This window comes from Petaurus breviceps, unplaced genomic scaffold, assembly GCF_028583685.1.
Source record: "Petaurus breviceps papuanus isolate PSGF00001 unplaced genomic scaffold, PetGlider_PUasm1.0 185, whole genome shotgun sequence".
NCBI classification, from domain to species: Eukaryota; Metazoa; Chordata; class Mammalia; order Diprotodontia; family Petauridae; genus Petaurus; species Petaurus breviceps.
In genome coordinates, this window is record NW_027185797.1 from 33811853 (window position 1) to 33837564 (window position 25712).

A 25712-nucleotide genomic window follows, 5' to 3' on the forward strand; every position below is an offset into this window, starting at 1 on the left:
GGTAAGGGAGCCCATGGGATTAGGATTCAGAAGAGCAGGATTTTGTCCCTACTGCCATAATTTATTGCCTGTGTGATGTGTGGCCTGAACTCCCTCATTGATCTCTATGAGGAGGGTTAGTCAATGCGACCAGTCCTCAGAGCATGAACGATATTCCCCACTGATTTCTAACCACAAGTGAACTTGGGAAAGCCAGTTGCTGGCCATGAGTGACCAAGGGGCTGGTGCTGTGTAGTGAGGAGTTCTCTAATTGGTTTCAAAAGGGTAAATGAGAGACTCAGAACTGAGTTATATTACAAAAGGAGCTCTACATCCCTCCCTAGCATCTTTCTGTTCTTAACTCCCCCTGACATCTTTCAAGTGAAGACTAGCTGGGTCTGCCAGGTGGGCAGGGCAACTTCGGCTGTGCCTTTACTTCTCATCTGGCAGCCATGCGTCCATGAGTGCATGGTACCTATTTCTGCTGTCTTTAGTCTTTCCCCATCTTAGATTACTGGACATCCAGAGACAAGTGTATGACTTTGTAAGCTTCAAAAGTTCAGAAGGAGCATCAGAGGTCTAGGAACTGGGGTCAGAAGCAGAGCCTGCCAAAGCTGCAATGCTCAAGTCCTGTGGGGAGTCCCGAAGAGGCATCTGACACCCAGCAAGTGAATCGACCTGACAGCTGAAAGAGGGTCCTGCAAATAGGGCAGCTACTTACTGGTCCATTGGCTAAGATACACCTAGAAGTAAATTTGGCGGGGATTCCACCAGGAGCTAAAAGGAGTCTCAAGGCTAAGAGGTAACCCTGGGCTACGGGCTCTCAACAGGTGTCTTCCAAAATGTCTGTCACAGGTTTGAGTCAACTCCTCCCAGGGAATTTTTGTATGTGTAGGAAGGAGAAGGTGCCTCCCATGGGGGCAAACTTAGGAGTTTAAATCCAGTCTTTACAGGGACTTTTTGTGTGCAGGTGGTGACAATGTGCCCTGCTCTGGCTTGGTGACGGATATTTTTGGGGTTGTGCTCTCAGAATGGTGAAGAACAAAGGGCCCAGATTAGGAGACAGAGAATCTGGGCTTGAATCCCAGCCCTATTACTTACTGCCTATGTGACCTTGGATAACCACCCAAAGCCTTGGTTTGTTTATCCGTAAAGGGAAGGGGTTGGATTTAATGACTTCTTATGTCACTTTCAGCAAGAAATCCAAGAACCTATCGGTTGTTATTATTGTTGTTGGTCAGTCATTTCTGTTGGGGGCTTCCTGACTTAAGACCTGGCTCTCTACCCACTGCAGACCAGTAAATAGGCTTGTATTGAATCATTATTTAGGGGAATATATAAACTGGTAATTGATAGCAAAAGTCTCTTTCAGTGTATTGAGTGTAATTTTTGGATCTCAAATGAATTCTAATTAATTTTCATTTGATTATAGTTGACCCAGTCTTTGAGTCTATCAAGACCTTATTAACTATAAACTCATACTTTCTCCTTTTGGCTGAATGAGAAAAGAATCCTAAAATCAACTTGATCTTTGAGAATTCTGCCATCACTGATTATTCAAACATCCCTTTACCTGGCAAACAGCTGCCTGGAGCATGGCATCAAAACCTCCTTCAGGCGTATCGATATTCCCTGAGATTTTCTGTCTGTCCACTGCTCGTTCAAATGCTGTGATATTTTCTGTCAGAGACAGCACGTGGATGTAACCATGGGGCGGCATGCAGTCTAAATTGTAATCGCTGCACGAGGAGACAAAGCACGGGGTCAGTTTCTTCTCTGCAGGGACTCAGTGGGAGATAGCCCCAATATTCCATCGACTACATTGCGAAAAAAAAGAAAACCTACCTTGGAAAAACGAGAAAGAGAATGGAAAACAATATGGTTGAATCTTGCAGTTCAGAAATAAATATCCAATGGGGGAAACAGAAAGAGATTGAAACTCTGCACGTCATAAGAGCAGTGACAATTTCTCAGGGCCAAATGCTAATCATTCAATTAAAACCACTTCATCTAGCCTGGAAAAGGTTTCTTTGCCAATGCGTGTAGGATTTCCTTGGTATGGCTACTTCCCCCATTGAGGAGGGTCCCAGGCCCTGCTTGTCCTAGGACAGGGTTTTCATGAGTTAGGATATCTATGCTTGAAAGTCAGGATTGGCGTGTGTGTGTGTGTGTGTGTGTGTGTGTGTGTGTGTGTGTGTGTGTGTGTGTGTGTAATATTTATAACAGGCATTCTTAACTTGGGGACTGTAAATTTTTTAAAAAATATATTTTGGTAATGATATTTTATGTAATTTTATCCTTTACAAACCTACATTAAAAGTGATTCATTTAAAAAACATTATTCGAAGAAGGAGTCCATAGGCATCACTAGACTGCCAAAACCAGTGGGCCATGATGTATCCATCATGACAGGCCTGGAGTCAGGAAGACTTATCTTCCTGAGTTCAAATTTGGCTTCAGACACTTACTAGCTGTGTGGCCCTGGGCAAATCGCTTAACCCTGTCTGTCTCAGTCTCCTCATCTGTAAAATGAGCTGGAGGAAGAAATGGCAAACCACTCCAATATTTTTGCCAAGAAAATCCCAAATGGGGTCATGAAGAGTCGGACATGATTGAAATAAGAAGAACATATCTATGATTATATATGTATATACCATCATATTTCTGTTTATGTGCACAACTCATGTAGTAATACACGTACATATGTATGTATATGTACACATGCATGGATATGTGTGCATACACATACCCAGTATATTTAGGCATGTGTTCATATATACACATGGACCATTATGCACATGGCTTGCAAACACCGGCACACATGCTATATATCCATACATGCACATAGAAACTTTTAGAGACACATGTATGCATATACACATGTTTCTACACATGGGGATGGATATGATCATAATGCACCTATATGAACATATATGTATAAGTATATAGACATATACACACATAAATCTATGCAACAATATACATACATGTATATGTATGTGCATTGAACGTTTATCTATGCCATTATATATAGCCATAATCATATATCAGGGGTTCTTAACCGTCTTTGGATATCACAACCCCCTCACTTCATTAGTTTGTTGAAGCCTAAGGCTGCCTTCTTGGAACAGTGTTTTTAAATGCATAAAATTTTAAGAATAGATTCACAAAGGAAACAAATTATATTGAAATATTGTCTATCCATATACCTATCTATCTACATATGTATCTATCCATCTATTGTTTACAGATAGGTTAAGAACTCTTGTTGTAGAAGGATTATATGTGCTTGAGACAAATCAAGCTTAAGTGCCTTGCTCAGGGTCACAACACTAATAAGAGAAGCGGGGTTTGAGCCCAGGTTTTCCTGCTTTCAATGCCAGTCTTCCACCCCCTTTATCTGTTTCTCTGTCTCCCTTCCCCTCCCTTCTCCCTCCTCCCTCCCATCTCCATCTGTCTGCCTGTCTTTCCCCCTCCTCTTCTGCCCTCCCCCTCTCTCTCCCCTTCCTCTGCCTCTCTCCTTAACCATGGTGCTATTGGCCCTGAAAGTTAGTACACAACAGAAGCCTTCTGCACCAAACATTCTAAATCTTTCATTCATAAATATTTTTGAAAAGCAAACCACCACCATCATAAGAACCCTGAGGAGCACCTGAACTGTCCCCGCATGCCCTGTCTCGGCCACGTCCCCAGCACCACGTGGCTCGGCCAGGCCCCTGGTACCTGCACTGGTTGTGGATTCTGCCAGGATGGATGCTAATATAGGGTGACACGGTTTTGTCAACGTAGGATCCAAATCCAAGTCGAAAGTCATGGGAAAAAGATGCCATTTTCTGGGATAAGTCATTTCCAACCGAATTTAGTTTTTCAATATTGTTGTGCATGGAGGCTGAGACATCCACAAGATAATACAGATCCACAGGGTATTTCTGTAAAGGGCGGACTTTCAGCATAAAGCCAGCTTCAGCTCCTAATTGAAGGGAAAATATACATATGTTTGTTTAATCTTTTTTTCAACATCTGATGACTTTTGGGGGGAGATTGTCAGGCAGAGAGCATCAACTCTTAAACTGAAGTATCTCTTAGAATTTCATAAGTTTGCTTATTCAAAAAATAAATAATGAGGACATTTAAAGAAGTTGGTGAAAATGTCTTTAATGTATTTGCCCAACTCCCCAGTCTGCAAATTGAATTCTCCTCAATCACCTGTGAAAAGTATTGAATGTGACCTGCCATTGGCTTCCAGGAGATGCTAGTGTGTTAGGCAATGTCCAGGTACAGAGGCAGAGTCAGCTTTCTGTGGAGCAGAAGCATATGGCTGACTTGTGAGGCCATTCCTGGGGTACCAGGAAGGCTTCTCTCCTCAAACACATCTCTGCTGGCCTAGGCTTATGGGAGGATGGAGAATTCTCCCTTTTACATTTCTAAAATGCAAGGTTTTTTTTTTACACAAGTATCCATGTTACTCTTGTCTTCAAAAATCATCAGGGGCTCCCTATTGTGTTAAAGACAAAATAGCTCCTCAGCCTTGCAGTTGAAGCCATTTGCAATCTGGCTCTCTCTACTTTTCCAAGTCTCTGGAATATCACTTCCTTTCATATACTCTCTGTTCAAGCCAAACTGGATCTCAGTTCCTTGATCTCAGCAATCTATCTTCTAGCAAGCATAAAGTTGCAAATTCCACCATTAGAGAGTCTTTGCTTTGGGCTATGTGAAGATACTTTGTCTATTCAAGGAGTATTTATTGATTGCCTAAGAAGAAACAGGTGATATTATGGATGGGGCAGTAGGCCTGGAGTCAGGAAGACTTGAGTTCAAATTCAGTCTCAGACATGTATTTATTAGCTGTGTGACCCTCATCTAGTCACTTAATCCTCTTTGCTTCAATTCCTTATCTATAAATTAAGCTAGATAAGGAAATGACAAACCACCCTAGTATCTTTACCAGGAAAACCCCAAATAAGGTGACGAAGAATTGGACATGATTGAAATAGCTAAACAGCAGCATCTGCCCTATGAATCACCAATGTACCTGGTTATCTGACATCCTTGTCTGTTCATTAAAGGAATACCACAATGACTTCTACAAGGTAATGATTCATTCTTCTAATTATTGTACATGATTGAAAATTGTAACACAATTTCTTTTTAAAAAGTTGCATCATAGAGGGGTAATAGGTGGTGAAGTGAATAGAGTACTCACCCAGGAGTCAGGAGGACCTGAGCTCAGATCCGACCTCAGACACTTGACAAACATGATAGCTGTGTGACCTTGGGCAAGTCACTTAACCCCAATTGCCCCCCCCAAGACCCTCAAAAACAAACAAAAATTTGCATCATACTTTAGTGAAAGGAACCCTGAATTTTGAGCCTAGGGACTTGGATTCAAACCTTAGAACACTAATCTCAATGATAACCCTAACTCTCTGACAGTAACCCTGATTCCACTTGCTACCCATGTGACTTTGGAAAAAAATCCCTTCCACCATCCATGGCTTCCACCACCATGCCTCAGTTTCACTAACTCACAGTCTATTACAGGATTTGAGAGTTTGAAGGGACCATGAAGTCCAGCTCACACCTGGAAAGAAAGCCTGCTGCCACAGCTTTGACAGGTGATTGTCTGACCCCAACCTGAAGAACTCTAATGACAAGACCATCATCTGGAGGCAGCCTGCTCTGTGGTTAGTTTCCTGACAAAAAGCCCGAGATTGGTTACACTTGGGGCTACAAAAACCTGCATTCAAATTTCCCCTCAGACTCTCATTTGCTGTGTGATCCACATAGCAAGTTACATAACCTCTCTGGGCCTCATTTTCCTCAACTATAAAGGGGAAATAATAATAGGACCTGCCTCACAGGGCTGTTGGGAGGATGAACTGGGATAACGTGTAAAATCTCTCTTTCTCTCTCTCTCCTTCCCTCCCTCCCTCCCTCTCTCCCTCCGTCTCTCCGTCTCTCTGTCTCTCTGTCTCTCTGTCTCTCTCTCATTGTTGTTATTCTGACTGTATCCCAAAACTCTTTAGGACTATAAGTTATAGAGAAGGGGTCAGCTTGTATTGCTACAAGGAATTTTTTCACCTGGGAATTCCATATAGCAATGAAAAAGCCAGTCCAATTCCTATTCCTCATTTCTATTCATGGTTCCTAAAACAAAATAAGTGCTTAATAAATGTTTATCAAATGAATGATTGAAAGAAATAATAAAGTTCCAGTAAACTTCTGCTCTGATCTTCCTAACCTTGAAAACTACAAGTTCCATGTGATAGCCAACCAAAGCTGCCCTTTGGGTTCCCCTAGGTTATACATACAACTAACTAGTTGGGGATGTGTAATGTAAAATTCAGATACAGAATACTCACTCCAAAGACATCCCTTTCTTTAGGTAAAACCTTGAGATATCCCAGACCGAATCATCGAATCTCGGAGTTATAGGGATCCCCAAAGTCACCTTCCCCAACCTTGCTAATAGCCAGAATCTCCCCTCCAATGGATCTTACAAGTGGTCCTCCACCTTGGCTCAGAGTCTGAAGCAGAAGGGAGCCCACTGCCCTGTGAGGCAGTTCATTTGGCTCAATTTTTATGAGAGATCCTCTTAAAAGTCATGGCAACTGGTGTAATATTTGATGCACATTTTCCACTGTTGGTAGAGTTCTTCACATAAACAAAAAATAAGTAATTAATTTTAAATTTGAGTATATTTGATCCATAATATTATAAAAACATTCTAGCAGGAATAGATATAAAGTTGGGTGACTGGTATAACTGAAGGGGAAAACCCACTGTCATCAATCCTTTAGCCACTTTCTAATCCATTTCATTCCTTCTTATTTAAAAATACTGTGGTTTGATGGGAAGAAATCATTAGTCTGGAGGCAGAAGACCTAGATCTGAATCCTAGTTCTACTACTTTTGATGTATGTGGTCCTGGGCAAATCATTTAACTTTTTCTCTTAGTTTCCACAATTGTAAAGAAGGGGTGGTAGTGTTAAATTCTATGACTTCTAATCTAGGTTAGTCTAAGATCTAACTCTAACTTTATGATTTTGATGTGTAGATCATCTTCAAAACAACTACCACAATAACAGTATTTGCGACAGAGGCGTGAAAGCATGTCAGAGGGGAGAGCCCATGCAAGTCAGTGTTCTCTAAGGGTAATAGACTAAGAGTTTCAAGAGCCAGTAGGCTTAACCAGATTGCCCAAGGGGACTGTGCTATACAAAAGGTGAAGAATTCCTGATCTAGTTGGGTGTGCTGGTGAGTTCCTGTAATCCTGGCTGCTGGGGAAGTTGAGGCTGGTGTGTTGCTTAAGCTAGGGAGTTCTGAGCTGCAATAGGGACATCAATCAGGTGTCCAGAGCAGATCCAGCATGAATATGGTAAGCCTTGGGGAGTCAAGGTACACCAGGCTGCCTAAAAGAGTGGTGAACCACCCCAGGTTAGAAAGAACAGAGCAAGTGAAAGTATCTGTGCTGATCAGCTGTAATACTGGACCCAAGAGTACGAGCTTTGCTTTCAGTCTGGGTGAGATAAAGACACTCAATCTAAAAAAAATCCAATCTATTTGAACTACAGATGAAGAGACTAAGGACTGGGTGGTTTCATGGGCTTGTCTAAAGTCACACATATAGGGAAGGTGAGAAAAGGGAATGGGAAAAGAAAAGGGGGCCTGGATGGTGAAAGGTCTTAAATACATATCCTAGATCGATCATTTGAAAGAGAAAGGGATATTTAGTCAGGAAAAATGAAGACTTGAAGGAGACATGATAGCTGAAGTGCTGTTGCTGGAAAAGCCTCTCTGGCTTCTGAGGGCAGAACTAGGAGAATGGAAAGAAATGATCAAGATTCAAGTTCAAGTTTCATGTCAAGACAAAAGGACAAGAACCATCATTGAGCTAGAGCAGGGGGCTGGACTGTGCCAATGGAAAGAGTGGGTCCTCTGCTTCTTAGACAAAGCTGGATGTCCATTTGCTGAGTATGGATTGACACATCCAGGATGACACATGGGCAAACCTACTCTAATATTTCTAGGAAGTTAACATGGGCTTCTGCTTCCCATGGGGGGATATCTAGAGAAAATTCAGCCATCATCACCAATCAACTCTTGTTTTTTAATACATAAACACTTGAAAGGGTGTTAGCTTATCAGAATATTTAAGCTGTCAACCAAGAAAGCCCTGAGGGAAAATGACACAGGTTAGAATAGTTTTGATGGATGAGAGGGAAAATTTGGGAGCATACAGGGCTGCAAAATGATCAATACTTCCTAAAATTCATGCAGGGATTTGGCCACATCCCTGTTATTCCCAGTCTGTCTGGGGTCAAAGGAAGCCAAATATAACCCAGTTGTGATGAGTGACGAACAGCTGTTTTGTGTTAACATTGTCTGAGAAGAGACTGGGAACTTCAGAAAAAAGCCTCCCGGAGCAGGTGGGTCCCTGGGTAAGGCTTGATAAGAGACTGAGGTCAGCCTAGTGAAGCTGCCTCCAAGTCAAAGGAGTCTGTGATTATTAGTGAATGGATCTGTGATTTTGTAACTATGGGGGACTTCCTAGAGCGGGAAGTCCCTGTGCCAATGCAGATTGCAGAGCAGGGTGGAACCCACATCTGTGATTTAGTAGACAGATCTTAGAGGGTTGCTTGAGGGACTCTGCATTGTCACATTGCCAGCACATGTCAGAGGAGGGATTGGAACATAGGTCATCCAGAGGTTAAGACCAATAACTTTTCCTCCATCCTATGATTCCTCTGCTTTAGATTAGACAAATGAGAAAAGAGACCCTTGCATGAGCTGGCAGAGATGAGCATAGGGCCTGGTAATAAATGGCCTCTGTAATCTGATTGTCGGCATCATCAGTCTACTTGCTAGAACAGTAGAAGAGCAGATAAAGGCAAGGAATCAATAAGCACTTATTAACTGCCTACTGTGTGGCAGGCACTGTGTGCTGAGTGCTGGAGACACAAAATGAGGCAGATAGGCCCTGCCCTCAAGGAGCTCCCCTTCTAATGGGAGCTACAGCAAGCAAGGAAATATGGACAGATAAGATACATGCCAAATACACAGAATAAACAGGAAATACTTAACAGAGGAAAGGCACTGGGGTTGAGAAGGGTGTAGAAGGCTCCCTGTAGAAAATTTTAGTTGTGACTCAGAGGAATCCAAGGATGTCAGTGGTTGGGGCCAAGGAGGGAGAACATTCCAGGCACCGTGGAAGAGGTAATAGAGAAGAGTGCTAGGAAGGCCATGTTTGGAAGTCTAGATACAGAGAAGATGGTTGAGAAGGTGAATTTTTCCCCTTTTCTGTGGCATGCCCCCTTGGCAGAGTGGCGAAAAGTGGGATGCCCCTTAACAGAATCATGTTTTGAAACTTAAGGAAATGTTAAATTTTCAGTAGCAATTAATGGAAAAGAAGATGTAAGTTTTTGCCTATTCAAGTTGATAAACTCCCTGGAATCTATTCACAGAAAATCTCTGGGGGATCCATGTATTCCAGGTTAAGAACCCTTGATCTAGAGGTTGCCACTGAGTCATAATATACCTGAGGAAATTCAGTTTTAAAGGAATCAATTTATCAAGAGATTTGGGGAGCTGAAATCATGCTTCTGGCCTGAAGCTGAAGAGGAAATGTTTAGGAAGGAAAATAACTGGAAGGATGTGGGCATTTGAAGGGCACTAGATGGGGTGTTTGTGTGGAGTAAGATGGGACTGGAAGAAATAGAAGGAAGAAGATGGGCAAAGATGAAACAGAAAAAAGGAGCAGTCCAGTCCAGTTCTCTCCCATAGAGATATATTTCCCATAACTATTCAAACCAAGATCGAGGAATAATATAGGACTGAAGAGTGATCAGGAAAGCACAATGAGCCATTCTCCCAACCCAAGTCAGCACAGGGAGACAACCAGAGGCCCTGAGCTGGAGTTCCAGCTAGGAAGGTCTGAGAGGAGCCTGGCAGCCCCAGGATGCTTGTGTATCATGCTAAGGAGAGGGCATGGCCAGGGTGAACATAAGACAATCATGTCATTCTGCCCAAATGTATCCTGAGCCTGGAACCTGCAGCTGAACACTAGGGCAGGGAATGGGATCCCTGCTAGGGTGGGGAGTAGTGACGAGAGCAAACCTTCAGTTACCTCATTTTTACCTTAGAGCAGCACCTCAGATTCAGCCCATAGACCCATGCTGGGGCTGACAGCTGAGTAAGGAAGGCAGAGAGCTCACACTAAGGGCAAACCAGCAGTCGTGTTGCTCTGAACCTAGAGAGCCTTTTAGAGAACTGACAGCTGTCAACTGGAGCTCCCGCCTGGGGTGAGCTTGTAGGTATATCCCCAGAGCCACACCCAAGGATGCAGAACTAAGAGCAAGAGGGGAGAGATCGTGCTTTGCCCTGTATTAGACCATGCAGGCTGTGCTGAAAGTTTGTAGATCCTTGGTTTGAGGCCCCCCAATATTCTTGAAAAACATAGCACTCCGTACCCAGAGAAAGCTGCCAGGGAAAACTTGAGAATGCAGATAAGGTTCAAGTCACAAATATACAAAGTCTAGCCTCTACACAAATGCCCAATGCAGGAATTAAGGTTAGAAGAGTTGGTAAATAAAAAAAAAAGATATTTATTATTGATCAAGGGACACCAAAGACACAAAATGACAAGAGAACAACTCCAAATCATCTAGAAGCAGACCCTCAGAGAATAACACAGGTTGGCCACAAGGTAAAACAGAATTTCTGGAAGAAATAAAAAGTTATATTATAAATCAAACTCCAGAGGAAAGAAGTAGAGAAGAAATGAGAGCACTAGGTTATGAACTTGGAAGAATTAATAGTTTAGTATAGGATGGAACAAACCTTAGCCAAGTATCAAACATCTAAAAAGTGAGAATGACTCAAACATGTTAACATAAACAATCATCAAGAAATAGTAAAATAAAGCCAAAAGAATAAAAAGGAATAAAACACAAGCTTCCTCATGTCAAAACATTTAATGTGAAGAATAAACCCAACAGAAAAAAAATAACAATCATAGGATGACCTGAAAGACAAGATCACAAAAGTCTATGTGCCATATTTCAAGAAATAATGGGAAAATTTCCCTTAGACCAACTAGAACAAGAGTAAAAATATGAAGAATCCCTCATCCCTTTTCTTAAAAAATGAAACTCCCAGGAATATCATAAGCCAGATTCATAACTTCCAGGTTAAAGGTGGAAGAAAAACTAGCAGCGTGTGTAAAGAAAGAGTTTAAGGACCGAGGAGCCGCAGCCTAGATCACGCAATATATCGAAGCTAGCACTAAAGAGGAGAGGAGAGATTGGAATATAAGATTCCAAAAGACAAATTACCCACATGCATAATCAAGCACAACCAGAAGACAAACCACACACACAAATAGAGGCCTTCTAAGTACTTGTGATTTAAAAAAAAAAAGAACAGAGCTGACGGAAAACTTAAATTGCAAATACAGGCATCCAGAGAAACATAAAATGGGTTAAAACATTTGAGTAATTTGAAGGGCCTGTACCAGACTGAAGTTTTTGTGTTCTGATGGAGGAAGAAATGGAGGTGTTCCCTAAGAACCCTAATGTTCTCAAGGCTCAGAAAGACAAAGTCATGGGAGTGATTATGTCATGCTTTTAAAGGAATAAAAGAAAGAGGGCAGAGGAATTAGGGAAAGAAGGGGAAGGTGCAGTGGGGGAAAATTCCCCACATAATCAGACTACTAAAATGGAAGACTATATGACCAAAGAAGAGGGAGTGAGAGGAACAACTGGCTTTTCAGCATTACTTTTATCTGAACTAGTCAGAAGGGGATAAAACACACACATATGTCCATCACCACACACACAAAGAATTGAATCCAGATCAATGAATGGAGTCAAGCTAATTGAGTAGCATCGATCTATGTCCCTATAGAACACGTGCACACACACATATATTCATTTGTATGTATAATATTACACATATATAAACATACCCACTCATATATAGGCAAGGTGAAGTGACATTCCTAGGGTCACAAAGTCTGAGGCAAGATTTGATCTCGACTTCTCCCTAAGTCCAGACTTCTCTCCATATGCTACCTGACTATGGAAGGAACACTCACACCAATGAAATTATAGACTTCAAAGAGCACTTTGTCCCCAAGAATTTATTTGCATTTTCTTTCCTAATATTTTATATTTACTTCTCTGCATATCTGCTGTTTTTGCCTGATAGAAAGTAAGATCCTTCAGAACTGGAACTGTTCTATTTTGGTCTTTACATCCCTAGCACCTACATGAGAGCTGAGCATAAAATAGTCACCTAATGAATGTTCGCTGAATGCAATCAATTATTCCTTTGTGTTAGCCAAAGCCTTCCCAACCACACCCATAATAATTGCTTCCTTTGTATCCACCCCCCATTTGGATTTTGTTATATTTGGTCTTCTCCTTATTCAACTAGAATGTAAGCTTCTTCAGAGATGGAAGCTGTCATCTTCCCTCTTCCCCCATCACCTTCCATCAAATCCACTATGATGACCTAAAGTTAGAACTGGAGTGGATCAGGACTAATTCAACCCAATCACATAAGAAGACACTGCAGACCTAAGAGGGTGAATTAACTTTCCCAAGGACGCACAGCCAATGGATGTCAGAGCCTGGACTAGAAGCCATTCTTCTCACCACTAAAGCAGAGACCTTTACACAAGACCACAGTTCCTTCTCCTGAATCAATAAATAATCACAAGAAAGCGAAAGCAAGCTTCGAGGAGCTTCTAATGGACACCACAGAGAGGAGAAGTTGAAATCAGCAAACCTGGTCGCAGCCGGATGAGCACCTCCCCAGGGCTGACTTGAGTGTTTGCTTCGCTTCCCGTGGGTATCGTCACACCAACCGAAGGGGATTCTATAAAATCGGACAAGCAGCCTTTGCTTACTAAGTTGGAAACAGTGTCACAGCGTTCACTCGCTCCTGCTCCAGCCATGAAATCCTGTTAAGAAGCAAAAGAACTGGTGGTTTTAAGGCATGCAACATCTGTTTGACTCAAAGAAATCCAGATTAGTATTCCCAGAAATGGGATCAAGATACATACCACCTGGGGGATACAAGTGGCCAGGGAATTTCATTTAGTTTAATTTAATTCAATTCAGTTCAACAAACATCGTGCCAGACACTGAGACAAAAATGGAAGACAGCCCGTCCTCAAGGTGATGACATTCTATCAGGAGCCCAAAATAGGCATCCTGTGGTCAAGGAAATATGGCCAGCCCATCATAAATCGTGATTTTATTAATGGTCATTTACAAATTTTTGAAAACAAAGTAAATTAGGAATTAGTTAGAAAATGAAAGAAAGATGAATACTTACTGAGTTTAATTGGACTGGAACATTCTGAACAAATCACATTTGTAAGAAATGGTCCTAGGTATATCAAATACTATTAACTAATCATAGTAGAAAATCATCTTGTTAATGCTTCCTGAATATTTGCCTGGGGAGAGAAATGTAACCAGAGTGGAACATTTGTTCCTTCCAAATAGGAAACTGAATTTGCAGAGAAGCCAACTGGTCATTTATTATAGATTGTGGTGTTGGAATACTCTATCATGTGTCCAGAAAGCAGGCACCAATCCAAGCTGAAAAGGGAAGAGGAAGCACGATGTACGGCAAAGCCCAGTGAGCTCCAAGTCAAGAGAACTCAGTTCCGGGTCTGTCCAATTAGCTCTGGGGCTGGGGCTCATTCTCATCTCTATGCAAATGTGTGTCTTCTCATATAGGATAATGGGTGAGACTAGATGAGGTCTAAGGTTGTAGATCTGGCTGTAAGATTATAGGCCTGAAGTAAGTTTATGTATGAAAATAATAATAAGTAATAATAATGATACCTGACATTTATTTAGTACTTTATAGTTTTAACTATAAGTAATGCATACATGCACGCATGCATACACATATATTATGTACATAAAGTGTGTATAAATATATATGTATACATACTTTATTATATCTATCTATCCAGGAAGAGGAAGAGAAAGAGAGAGAGAGAAGTATATTCATATTTGTATATACATATATAATACATATGACATATTTACACATATAGAGATAGATATCTGTATCTCTATAATCACATGTATGCCTTACAAGTCTGCTGAGTTGACACTACAGATATCATTACCACTTTTTTATAGATAAAGGACTGGGAGTCAATCCATGAGTATTTATTAAGTACTTTTTATGAGTCACTCAGGAAGATGTGAGTTCAACTCTGGCCTCAGACACTTACTAGATGCATGCCTTTGGGCAAATGACTTAACCTCTGTTTTCCTAGGAGGCAACCAAGTGGCTCCGTGGATAGAGTGCTGGGCCTAGAGTCAGGAAAACCTGAATTCAAATCTAGCCTCTGTGTGACCCTGGCCAAGTCATTTAACCTCTGTTTGCCTTAATTCACTGGAGAAGGAAATGGCAAACCATTTTAGTATCTTCACCAAGAAAACACCATGGACAGTTTCTGAGACCTGGACACAACTGAATGAATGGACAACAATGAGTCAGGTACAGTAAAAGCAAAATGAAAGATAGCTCCATTGTAAAGGAGGGAGACAATCCATAAACAAGGAGCTCAACAGCAGAAAGAGAGGGGAAGTGGAGAGTGATAGAGGAATCCAGACAGTCTCAAGTGGAGTTAATATGCTTTAGCCATACCTTAATTGGGGAACAACTCTTTGTTCATTTGTTTCAAATCTCCCAAGCATGACTTAAGTCCACTTTCTTGTTCAAAGACCTGAATCAGGCAAATCACTCACGGGACTGAGAGGGAATCCTTGTCCCTCTAAAATTGCAGGATCCAGAATGCCACTCAGTTTTCCAACTGTTCTTACAAAGTGATTTGATTACATTGCCTTTAAGGCTCCTTGCTATTCTAAATCCATGATCCCAAGACAATAGATGTATGTGTACACATGTGCATATAGGCTACATACATGTATACATACAATGTACATATTGTATGTATATATACTTATCACTTTGAAAGTTTTAAAGAACTACATAAATGCCAGTTATAATAATATCTATCATTATTATTGCCGCTATTTATTGCTTGCTACCATCATCAGACCTAACAACTCATAAATACCTGAGGAGAGACACCACCTAAGAAAATTCCCTTTATTATTAACCCTATCACATCTGACTCTCCTGTCTAAGGCACTGGCTGGATCAGCCATCCTAAAGTGGGACAGAATGCCAAAGTATGGTAGATAGCCAAACAAACACTCAAGGAATTTGAAACATATGAACAAATAATCCAGATAATTTGAGCCCAGAATTACAATTCAATGTGACTCTACCTTCTCCCCTATCCCCAACACATATCTTCCTCCCGGGAAAAAAAAACCAAGCAAATCAATAAATAAATCACTTTTCCAGGTTTCACACATTTTCCCCAGCTCTAATGGCATGGAAAGTACATTAAACTTTGAGTCAGAAGACCTAGATTCAAATACTAACTTGGCTCTTTTCTACTTGTGTGACCTTAGGGAAGTCATTTCAACTGTACAGACTTCAGTTTCCTCCTCTGTCAAGTGAGAGAAAAAGACTAGATAATCTCTGAGGTCCCTTCGATCCCTAGAGCTATGCTTGTATGGGTCTTGAAGTAATTATGGAGGGCAATGGAAGTTTTTGCTTTATATCTCAGCTGAGGATCTCCGGTTGTGGTAGACATGGTATGCCACCATCGTTGGAGCACTGGAAAGCCTGTGGGTTTTGGCAGGAACTATTTATTTGCAGCTGAAGAGCAATGGAGTGATTCTTGTCAAATGCACATCACAGAGTTTGAGCATCAGGAGAAGTAAAAGAAAAGATTGTTTGAAAGGGATGTTTTCTCTTGACATTGGTACTAAGAACTAGGCAACTGGGGATGTCTCCAGGTAAGCGAGGAGTCTTCATACAATCCTTAGCCTCTCCTCCCACAGCATTGGATGCTTGCCTCCTTCTACTCTCTCTCCCACCTTGGGGTCTGGGCCATTCCTCTCCCCAGTTCTCCTCCAGCCTGTCTGATCACTCATACAGAATCTCCCCTAATTCCCCAAGACTTCAGCATCCCCCAAGTCACTGGCCTGCAACTGCCTCTTCTCCTTCTACATTATCTCTTTTGATTATTCCATCTTTTACCATGGGGTCAATGATTGCTTTTATTTAGATGGCTCTGCATGCCCTGGCTAAAGTCCCTCATTTCCATCTTCCTTCTGGATACTTCCTGAAAGCAGTTTACCCTCACTCTCTCTACAATCTATAGCAACTCATCATCCACCTCCCCCCAAATCCTTCCTCTCTACTCCATTTCTTTGTCATGATTCTATTTCTGTTCTCCCAGTCACTCAAGATTGAAAGATCAGTCTTGGATCCTTTAGTCTTCCTTTCCCTCCCTCCCCCCACAACAATCAGGGGCTAAGTCTCATCAATTTTCTCTCCTCGCTGTCTCTGACCCACATTCCCCCTTTTCACTCCCACATCACCACTGTAAAACACATCATCATCATCATCATCAGAAAAAACTACTATAAAGCCACCTAACTGGCCTCCTTGCCTCCAGGCCATGCCCTCCACAACACTACCAAAATAATCCTCCCAATGTTCCAGCCTTGCCATCTTCAACCCCTGCTAATCAGCATCAGTGGCACCCTATTAAAGAGAGGAAAAAGCCAAACCCTTCCTTAGCCTGTCCCCTCTAAACTGACCTTTCCTCAACCTCTCTTAGCCTCCTCCTATCCAGGTCCTCTGTCTCTTTAAAGCATGAATTCCTTGAGAGGAGGAACTGGTTTTACTTTTGCTTTTTATCCGCAGAGGTTGGCACAGGACCTGGAACATAATAAGGGCTTAATAAATGCTGATTGAATGACTAATTGAATATCATTGAAAGCTACAAACTTTGTTTTCCAGCCTATTTCACATGATTTCCCTTCATCCATTATCTGTTCTTACTTTTCTATGAATAACTGTCCTTGATCTTGTCCTTTCCTCCATAGTTTTCCTGTATTCCTGAAGCCCATTGTCCTGTTCCCTCTGCCCTCGTCTCTGCCTGTCTTAATTCTGATGTTCCTTCAAGGTCCAACACAGGTGCCACCTCCTTTGCGATGTCTTCCCTGACCTCAGACCACAGTGACCCACATGGCATGACATTTTTCTGGAGTTCTTGTTTTGATCTCCCTTTAATTATGATGTCAGGTGGACCTTCAGCTGAGGAGATCAGGGTTTGAATCCTGCCTGAGATATGAGCTTCAGACATGTGTGATCATAAGTGAGCCCATTTTAACTTTCAGTTTATTCATCTGTAAAATGGATATAACAATCTTCTTACTGTCCACTTCCTGGGACCATTGTAAGCAAAGTGCTTAGAAACAGGAGATAAAATGTGGATAATAGCAGTGCCTCCCTCCAGGATTGTTGTGAAGATCAAATAATTGTAAAGCACTTAGCACTGTGCCCAGCAGACAGTAGGCACTAAGGAACTGCTAGCCATTGTTGCTGTTATTAATTCCCTTGTATCACCTTGAATGGTGGCATGTTGTGTTGCACTCCTTTCCTAACCAGTGAGCTTTCCCTTATAACAAAGAATTATTTTTTAAGTTCCATAAAACCAACTAACATCAGATGTACCATTCTGTATCCATAAGCCCCCACTTCTTCAATGTAAGGTCCACCCCAGTTAGATTACATGAATGCTCAGTGAGGGTAGAGGCCACCTACCTCACTCTTCTCAAAGGCAGCTAGATGGTACAGTGGAAAGAGAGCGGGACCTGCAGTCTGGAAGACCTGAGTTCAAATCTAGCCTCAGACACTTACTAGCTGTGTAACCTTAGGCAAGTCTGCCTAAATTCTGCCTCAGTTTCCTCAACTGTAAAATGGGAACAGTACAGTGATAGCACTTACCTCCCCAGTTTGTTGTGAGGATCAAATGAGATAATGTTTGTAAACGCTTAACACAGTTTATGGCGCATAGTAGGTACTATATAAATATTATCATCGTCATCGTTATCAAAGACTCTAGAAATGTGAAATATTGTTCGTGTTTGCCTCAGGCTTTGGTTAAGTTCTCAAGCTGCAAAAACTTTTGAGTCCTGGCCTCTGGCTGTGGTCTGTGGACCAGCCTAGAAAACAGAGGAGAGGAGCCAGCTCACTATCAGAAGGTAAACCAAGAAAAGTGATATATTTTTAGCCTCAGCCATTGGTAAAGTCATCTTCTAAGGCACAGAAGAAGGGGGCGCTGCAATGGTGGTCCTCTCCCCTAGGAAGGGACAGATCCTTTGAAGTAAGAGACACTAGCTTTTTAGAGAAATGTAAATAGTTTTCTTCTTAATAAATCAAGAGTCTTAGATTTCACAGATCTTTTGCTTCTTTCCAAAATGCAACCTATCAACCTATCAACCTATCAACCTTGGTCAAGCTCCCTAAGGCTCAGTATCTTCACAGAATCACAAATTTCCAAAGACAGTAGCAACCTCCACAGTCATCCACTCTTATCCATTACAAGAGGCAAAGGCCCCTGGCTCCAGAGGCCAGGACCTGAGTTCCCATCTTGCCTTTGGTGTTTCCTGCCTCAATGAATTTGGGCAAATCACTTAATCTCCGAAGGGCTGGGTGATGATCTCTGAGATCACTTCCATACATGGAAAAGAATTATCTCCATATATGGGACAATTCTGATATCATATTTATTTGCTTGAATAGTTCCAGTGATGGAGAATTCAGTAACTTATGAAGCAGTTATTCCAATGAAAGACAGCCCTAATTGTTAAGAAGTTTTCCCTAATATTAAGTATAAGCTTCTCCCCATTCCTCCTAGGACCCCCCTGTCCTGAGGACAAGCATACATTTAATTCCTTTTCTACAAAAAATCCCTTTAAATGTCTGAAAATATCATGACTCTCTCTGCCCCTAGACTTTTCTCTTCCCTAGGCTAAATATCCCCTGTTTCTTTAACCATTCTTCAGAAGGCATGAATTTGAGACCCAATTCCATCCTGGCCTGCCTCCTTTTGGTCATATGATCTCAGGCTTATTCTTGTCCTTCTGTAAGAAAGGATACTCAGAACTGGGTGGGGGGGGGGGAAACAGTATTCCACAAGTGTTATCATTTGAGCAGGATAGAACACAGCCTCAGCCAATCACCTCTTGATTATTTTTTTTAATTATTGCTTTTTGGAGGTGGGAAGGAAGGGCAATTGGGGTTAGGTGACTTGTCCACAGTCACAGGCTAGTTTTTGTGTTAAGTGTCTGAGGCCGGATTTGAACTCAGGTCCTCCTGACTCCAGGGCCGGTGCTCTACCACCTAGCTGCCCCACCTCTTGATTCTTGGGAAAAGAAGGAGAGACACATGTCCAGGGTCCTAAAGCTCATAAGCACCAGAGCCAGGGTTTTAATATAGACCTTTTGGTCTCCACAACAGCACACCACCTCTCTACATTAGTGTTTATAGTAGGAACTTTCACCACCTCCACCACTACTGCAATCACCACCAGCAAACAAAAACAAGTCAAGCTAATAGAGAGAATTGACTAAATGATATCTTCCCCATTTGAGAGCAGACTGTTTCACATTTTATAGGTGACAACACACATCAGCTGAGTTGTGACCTTAAGCAGAGTCCCTGTCATTTTAACTCTCTTCCTTCTTCCCTTCTTATCACTCTCCACATGACAAGAATAGAGGATTAGACAGAATGAGTTCTGCCTTCCATTCATTTTCCCTCCTTTATTTTAGGGCTTTTCAAGGGTTTCCCCACACAGAGCTGCAGAATTGTGCAATGTCATGGTGGCCACTGGTGTGTCCAAGAGATCCAATCTGAGTGCAATCTCACTGTTTCCCATCCTCTGAGAGAACTCCAGCTAGCCCAGGACTTTCAGAGGAGATGCAGGACATATGGTACATGTTAATCCCCACAGCATTTTTCTCTGAGGTGCACGTGATTTGTAAACAAAATAATCTGGCATCAGAGGTCCCAATGAAGTATTGTCTCCATTAGAAAAAACAAAAACAAATAAACAAAAACAGATGAGATGGGATGACTGGGGAGGAAAGAACTCAAGGTCAGGCCTACATACCATGAAACATCTGAATGGAAATGGAGAATTTCAGTCACAAACAGAGGTACTCAGGGTTCAGTAACCATGAAAACCTGGACTTGAACGTTTACAACCACATGCTTGGTGTCAATAAGCCACAGTCTTAATTTCTTTCAGATACTTGCTAAATAACCACCAGCAAACTGTCATTAAGGAGAACATCTAATCCAGCAAACACTCCACTTACCACATCATGCTGCCTGTCATATTTTAACAACTCCATTCAATAAGCATTGATTAAATGCCTCCTAAGTGTGGGGCACTATGCCAGGTGCTGGGAATGCAAAGTCAAAAAGAATGAAATAACCAGCCCTTGCCTTCCAAAAGTTTACATTCTGTTTGGGAGCCACAGGGTAAACAGATAGGTGATGAGATGAGGACTCAGGAGGGAAGGGACATTTCCAACTCTGGGGCTTGGGAAGGGCTTCCTGTAGGAAGGCGAACCAGAGCTGAGTTCTGAATGAGCCATTAAATCAACAAATCCACAAGCATTTCTGAAGATTCAGTTTGAGGCAGGGGATAGCCATCTGGCCTGAGTGCTGAGAAGACCTGAGTTTAAGTTCTGTCTCTGAAACATATTGAGTAGGGATGCTGGGCAGGTCACTGCAACCCTTGGAGCTCTGGATACTAAACCTACAAGCTGAAGAGAAGAAGGTACCTTATGTATTGGTAGAGTTTCTTCATCTGGGAGTCACTTACATCAGTGACATCAGAGGGTCAGTACTTATCAGGTATAGTTTTAGGGACTGGGGACACAGAGGCAAAATCAAAACAATGCCTACCCTCAAGGAGTTTGCATTCTACTTTCAAAGACAAAACATGAGCTAGCTCATTGTCCTCTGAGCTTCTCTTCAGGCACAATTTGTAATTAAGTCAAATAGGAAAGGCAGAAAGGACATGTCACTGTGTTCTTATATCTCCCACAAGCATTAGAATGGGAATGTGGAGACAGAACAAAAGGGCATTTCATAAAGCTATTTTAATAGCATCCCAGTCTTTGCCAATTATGATTATTCCATAAGCAAAGATAGCCCTCCCAGAGGGAAGACAAGGAAATTAGTAGGGAGTGGAGAAGCAAGGTAAACATTTTCACATGATTTCCATGTTCCACAGCTGGAATATCTTTTTTAGACCTATTATTGTATCCTTATACTTTAATGTTTGAAAATTATACATACAAGGTCCATAGGGCTAGCCAGGAGACACTTCAATAGGACTGTCTCTCTCTCATCTGTGAGGGACAGAGCTTCTGCTCACTTCTCTCCACATTGTCACCTCATGCCGGTGTACCTGGCCTTTTTCTCTGAAGGCTCCGACCAAACTACCCTCACCTCTACCTATTGATACTCCTCCTGCCATATTAGTGCTGCCTCTGCTGGTAAAAGGACCTAACCCACTGCAGAAGTCTGAAGTCTTCCATGAAGTCTTCCTTTGCTATGCAGCAAAAGGTCAGAAAATTACAGACAGAGCTGCTCCCCCTTTTTTCATTGACTGAGCCATATGTCAAAGTTTTAATTAGTAACTGGATCCTGGGCTAAGCAGAAGAAAAGGGATCTCATATAAACTTTTTTTAATATTTAAAATTGAAGTTTTACCAGAGGAAAGGAAGGCTGGTGAGAAAATCAGACAAATGACTTCATAGGTGAGATATTCTAAGATAACAGGAGGCCACAAATGGAGAAACTGCTTCCAGTTGGAAAGCCAGGTAGGACCAGGTGATGAAGGAGACTTGTCTTTCCATTTTTTTCCTTGGATCTCCAGCACCCAGCACATAATAGGTGCTCAGGAAATGCTTACTGACTGAATTGGGGGATAGTCAGAAGGGAACAAATGCTTGTCATCTAGTAATTGCTGGTGTTTTGGGACCAGCTGTTTAATTTATTAACTGACTGACTGATGGACAGGAGACTCTCTCTACCATTAGAGGTTAACATTTTCTCTGCAACTCATAATCATTGAGAGTAGCCTAGAATATTGAAAGGTTTTGTATCTTTATCACACAGTGAGTAAGTGTCAGACGGGTGCAGCTAGGTAGCACAGTGGATAGAGCATTGGGCCTGGAGTCAGGAAAATCTGAGCTCAAATCCAGCCTCAGAGAGCTACTAGCTGTGTGACCCTGGACAAGTCACTTACCCCTGTTTGCCTCAGTTTCCTCATCATAAAATGAGCTGGAGGAGATGGCTAAGCACTCTAGTATCTTTGCCAAGAAACCCCAAAATGAGATCATGAAGAATAGGAGAGGACTGAAGCAAATGAATAATGAAATGTGTGGGTAGGACTTGACCCCAGGTATTCCTGAATCTGGTACTGGCTGTATCTCTCATTCCATACTATCCCTCTCTGGTAATTTCTTACTTTAGTTACCCTTGTGAGTCATGTGCTGATCTCAATTGTTTCTGAGGGCAGAAGGAGTTTAAGTGTTATCAGAGCCCTAGGGCAAAGAACCAAAGGCCCTGCCCTAATTCTGTCTCTGCCATTTCTATAGCCCTCATAGCTGGCTAGGAAGAAATTTGGCTGAGAACTGGAATTTGTATGGAGTTTTCAATCTCATTCCAAACCACTCTGGTTGAAACATACCACAGCCACAGCTGATGGCCTCCTGGCACTTGTAGTAGCTATCTGGGAACATTGTTAAAGCTCTAGCCCAGCAGGCAAAAGACACGGGATCCATTACTAATGAGTCCAGAGTACTTGGATGTTGAGTGAGAGAAACTATTGGAATCTCAGGTTTGCTATGCCCTACAGGTGTGACCTCGGGCAAATCACTTCCTCTATTGGGTCTCATTTTTCTAAGCTATAAAATAAGTTAAGGGAGAAAGTGTGGTACAATGGGTAAAGAACTGGTTTCAAAATCAAAAGGCTCTGAGTTTGAATCCTTCCTTTGACCCTTGTGAGCCATCTGACCCTGAGTAAGTCTCTCAGCCTGGCTGGGTCTCAGTTTCTTCATCTGTAAAATTGAAAAGTTGTGGGGCGGCCAGGTAGCACAGCAAATAAGAGCACCGGCCCCAGTGTCAGGATGACCTGGGGATTGAATCCGGGCTCAGATACTTAGCACCACACCCAGAAATAACTGGCCATGTAACCTTGAGCAAGTTACTTAACCCCAATTGCTTAAAAAAAAATTGAAAAGTTAGACTGGATAACCCCTGAAATCCTTTGCAGGTCTACATCTATGATCTAGAAATACCTCCTGCATTTGTAAGATAATCATACCTGGTTTGGGACACCACCAACCAAGCTATCACTGTTCTCCCTGCCTCAGATTTAACTTGAAACTTCAGCATGCATTCTGCACCTACTGAATACAAGGTGCTATATTAGGCATGAGGGAAAGAAAGACAAAACCTAGCAGTTCCTGCTCTCTGGGCATTGTACTAGAGTGGAAATGGCATAGAGAAGGCCTCATGTGCAAGGGTCTACCTGTGAAAGAAGAGGGGAGTCTAGCAATAAAGAAAAGGGAGGATGAGAGTCACATGTAGGGACAGGAGGGCCAGCTTCATAGATCTGGATTCACTGCTGCCAACTCTTATGGCCCCTTCAGTGAACCATGCAAAGGAGCCACTGGAAGCAGGGTCACTCCCTGTGGAAGGGAACACTGTACTGGGGAGCATGGCTTTGTAAATGACCAGGAAGCCCTGTGGCATTCTGGCATTTGCTCATCTATCTGGTTCCAGCTCCAGGACAAGATGCCCCTCTCAGGATAAGCTCATCACCTTTATTCTCACTGCTACAATACTAACTCAAGCCTTGACCTACATCATGTCCCTCAGGTTCACTTCCCCTCTGATTGGAGGGATGGTGGTTGGACTCCTCCCAATGAGTTTCTTTATAGATGGCAGAAACCTGACTCCCAGTTCTTTCAACTCTGACTCTCATGCCCTACCTGGTTTCAACTCCATGAAACAAGATGCCCCTGTGCCAGGTGCCCCAGTGTCTCCCCACAGCCCATTTTTCCATCTTCCTTCCATTAGATTGTAAGCTCCTTGAGGGCAAGAGCTATTTCACATCTCACAGCTCAGGACTCCAAGGGTGAAAACCCAAGTTTGGTGGAAGGACAGAGTAGATATGGAATGAATTGGAGACTGCCCACATTTCTATAGCCCTTTAATGTTCAGAAAGCACTCTTCTTAATATAGCCTTGGGACAAAGGTAGGACAAGTATAATTTTTTAAAATTTTATATGGGAGGAAACTGAGACATGGAGAGATTCTGTGCCCTGTCTGTGCCCACAAACCTAGTAGGCAATTGAGCTTTGATCATGGTATGGAGGGGGCAGGGTGAGATCCAAAACTGTAGGACTGAGGCTTAGACCCAGCAAAGCCATTTATTCCCTGTGGGGCTTTGAACAAATCACTTCATCTTAATGTGACTCAGTTTCTTCTTCTGAAAAGGGGGAAGATTCTGCTAAAACCCTGTCCAGGTCCCAGGGTCCTGTGACTCACTATGACCTGCTGCCTGTCTGTCAGAAGCCCCTCCACTCTTTGCAAATAGCTTGAGATACTCTACAGCAAGGATTCTTTTGTATTTATGGTCTATGAACTTCTGTATTTAAAGATATATAACTGCATTTCACTATAATTTCTTTTGTAATCCCATGTTATTTTATTTTCTTCACTTAAAACCTGATTCTAAGAAAAGGTGCATAGGCTTTACCACCAGATTGCCCAAGGAGGTCAAGTGACAGAAAAGCTCCAGAACGCAGATTTTGGAGTCATGCGACCCAGAACCTCCCAGATACTCCCAAGAGCCCCATGATGCTCACTCCTAGCAGCCATTCATGAGAACATAAAATCCAACTGTGTGAATGTATCAACGAAGGCAGAAACCCAGATCAGCAGAGGTTTTCCACAAGGCAATAGCATCCTGAATAATCCTAGGCATCCACATCCTTGGGTTGCCAATAACCCACGTGTACAAGATGGCCCCACTAGCTTAAGCACTAAAAGACCTCAGGAGCATATGCTCCTTGGGATTTCCCATTGGTGGCATGCCTCACAATTCTGTTATTTGGAATGAGGTGATTTTTGGCAGAAGACAGAAACACAATCTTTGTGACAGTTACTATCTCTGCATAATGCTCCAGCACCCAGATTGCAACCTCACATGATAATTCACAGAACAGCTTTATGTATGGGAGAGGGAGGGAGGGAGGGAAGGAGAGGGAGAGGGAGGGGGGAAGGGAAGGAGGGAGAAGGAGAGGGAGGGAGATGGAGAGGGAGAGGGAGTGGGAAAGGGAGAGGGAAAGGGAGAGGGAGAGAAAGGGAGAAGGAGAGGGAGAGACAGATAGAAAGAGATAGAGAGAGGGAGGAGAGAGAGACACACAGAGAGGAGGAGGGAGGGAGGGACAGACAGACATACAGAAAGAGACAGAGAGAGTGAGACAGAGAGAGACACAGAGAGACAGAGAGAGAGAGAGAGAGAGAGAGAGAGAGAGAGAGAGAGAGAGAGAGAGAGAGAGAGAGAGAGAAAGTATCATTTTTTCCACTCAGCCACTAAGGAAGTGATGTGCTTTGCTGTTTAATGGAGGGCAGGACTTATCTCCAAGTATTTCAAACAAAGACAAATGAAACACAACTAATAAATTAGCTTGTTGACATTTAATAAGCTTATACATGAGCATGATTCAGCTTGGAAA

The 25712-nt window shown here is 42.4% G+C and overlaps 1 protein-coding gene across 3 annotated transcripts in view; it reads right to left on the reverse strand.

Annotated features, from left to right (window-relative positions):
• ITGB8 (integrin subunit beta 8) overlaps positions 1-25712 on the reverse strand; it is a 113967-nt gene that overhangs the window by 56390 nt on the left and 31865 nt on the right. For all 3 annotated transcript variants that reach the window (XM_069088744.1, XM_069088743.1, XM_069088745.1), the window contains exons 3-5: positions 12769-12943; positions 3703-3949; positions 1553-1718 (exon numbers count right to left, since the gene is read on the reverse strand). In XM_069088744.1, coding sequence (XP_068944845.1) covers positions 1553-1718; positions 3703-3949; positions 12769-12937 — 582 coding nt within the window. In that variant the 5' untranslated portion in view covers positions 12938-12943. The remainder of the gene's footprint in view (positions 1-1552; positions 1719-3702; positions 3950-12768; positions 12944-25712) is intronic.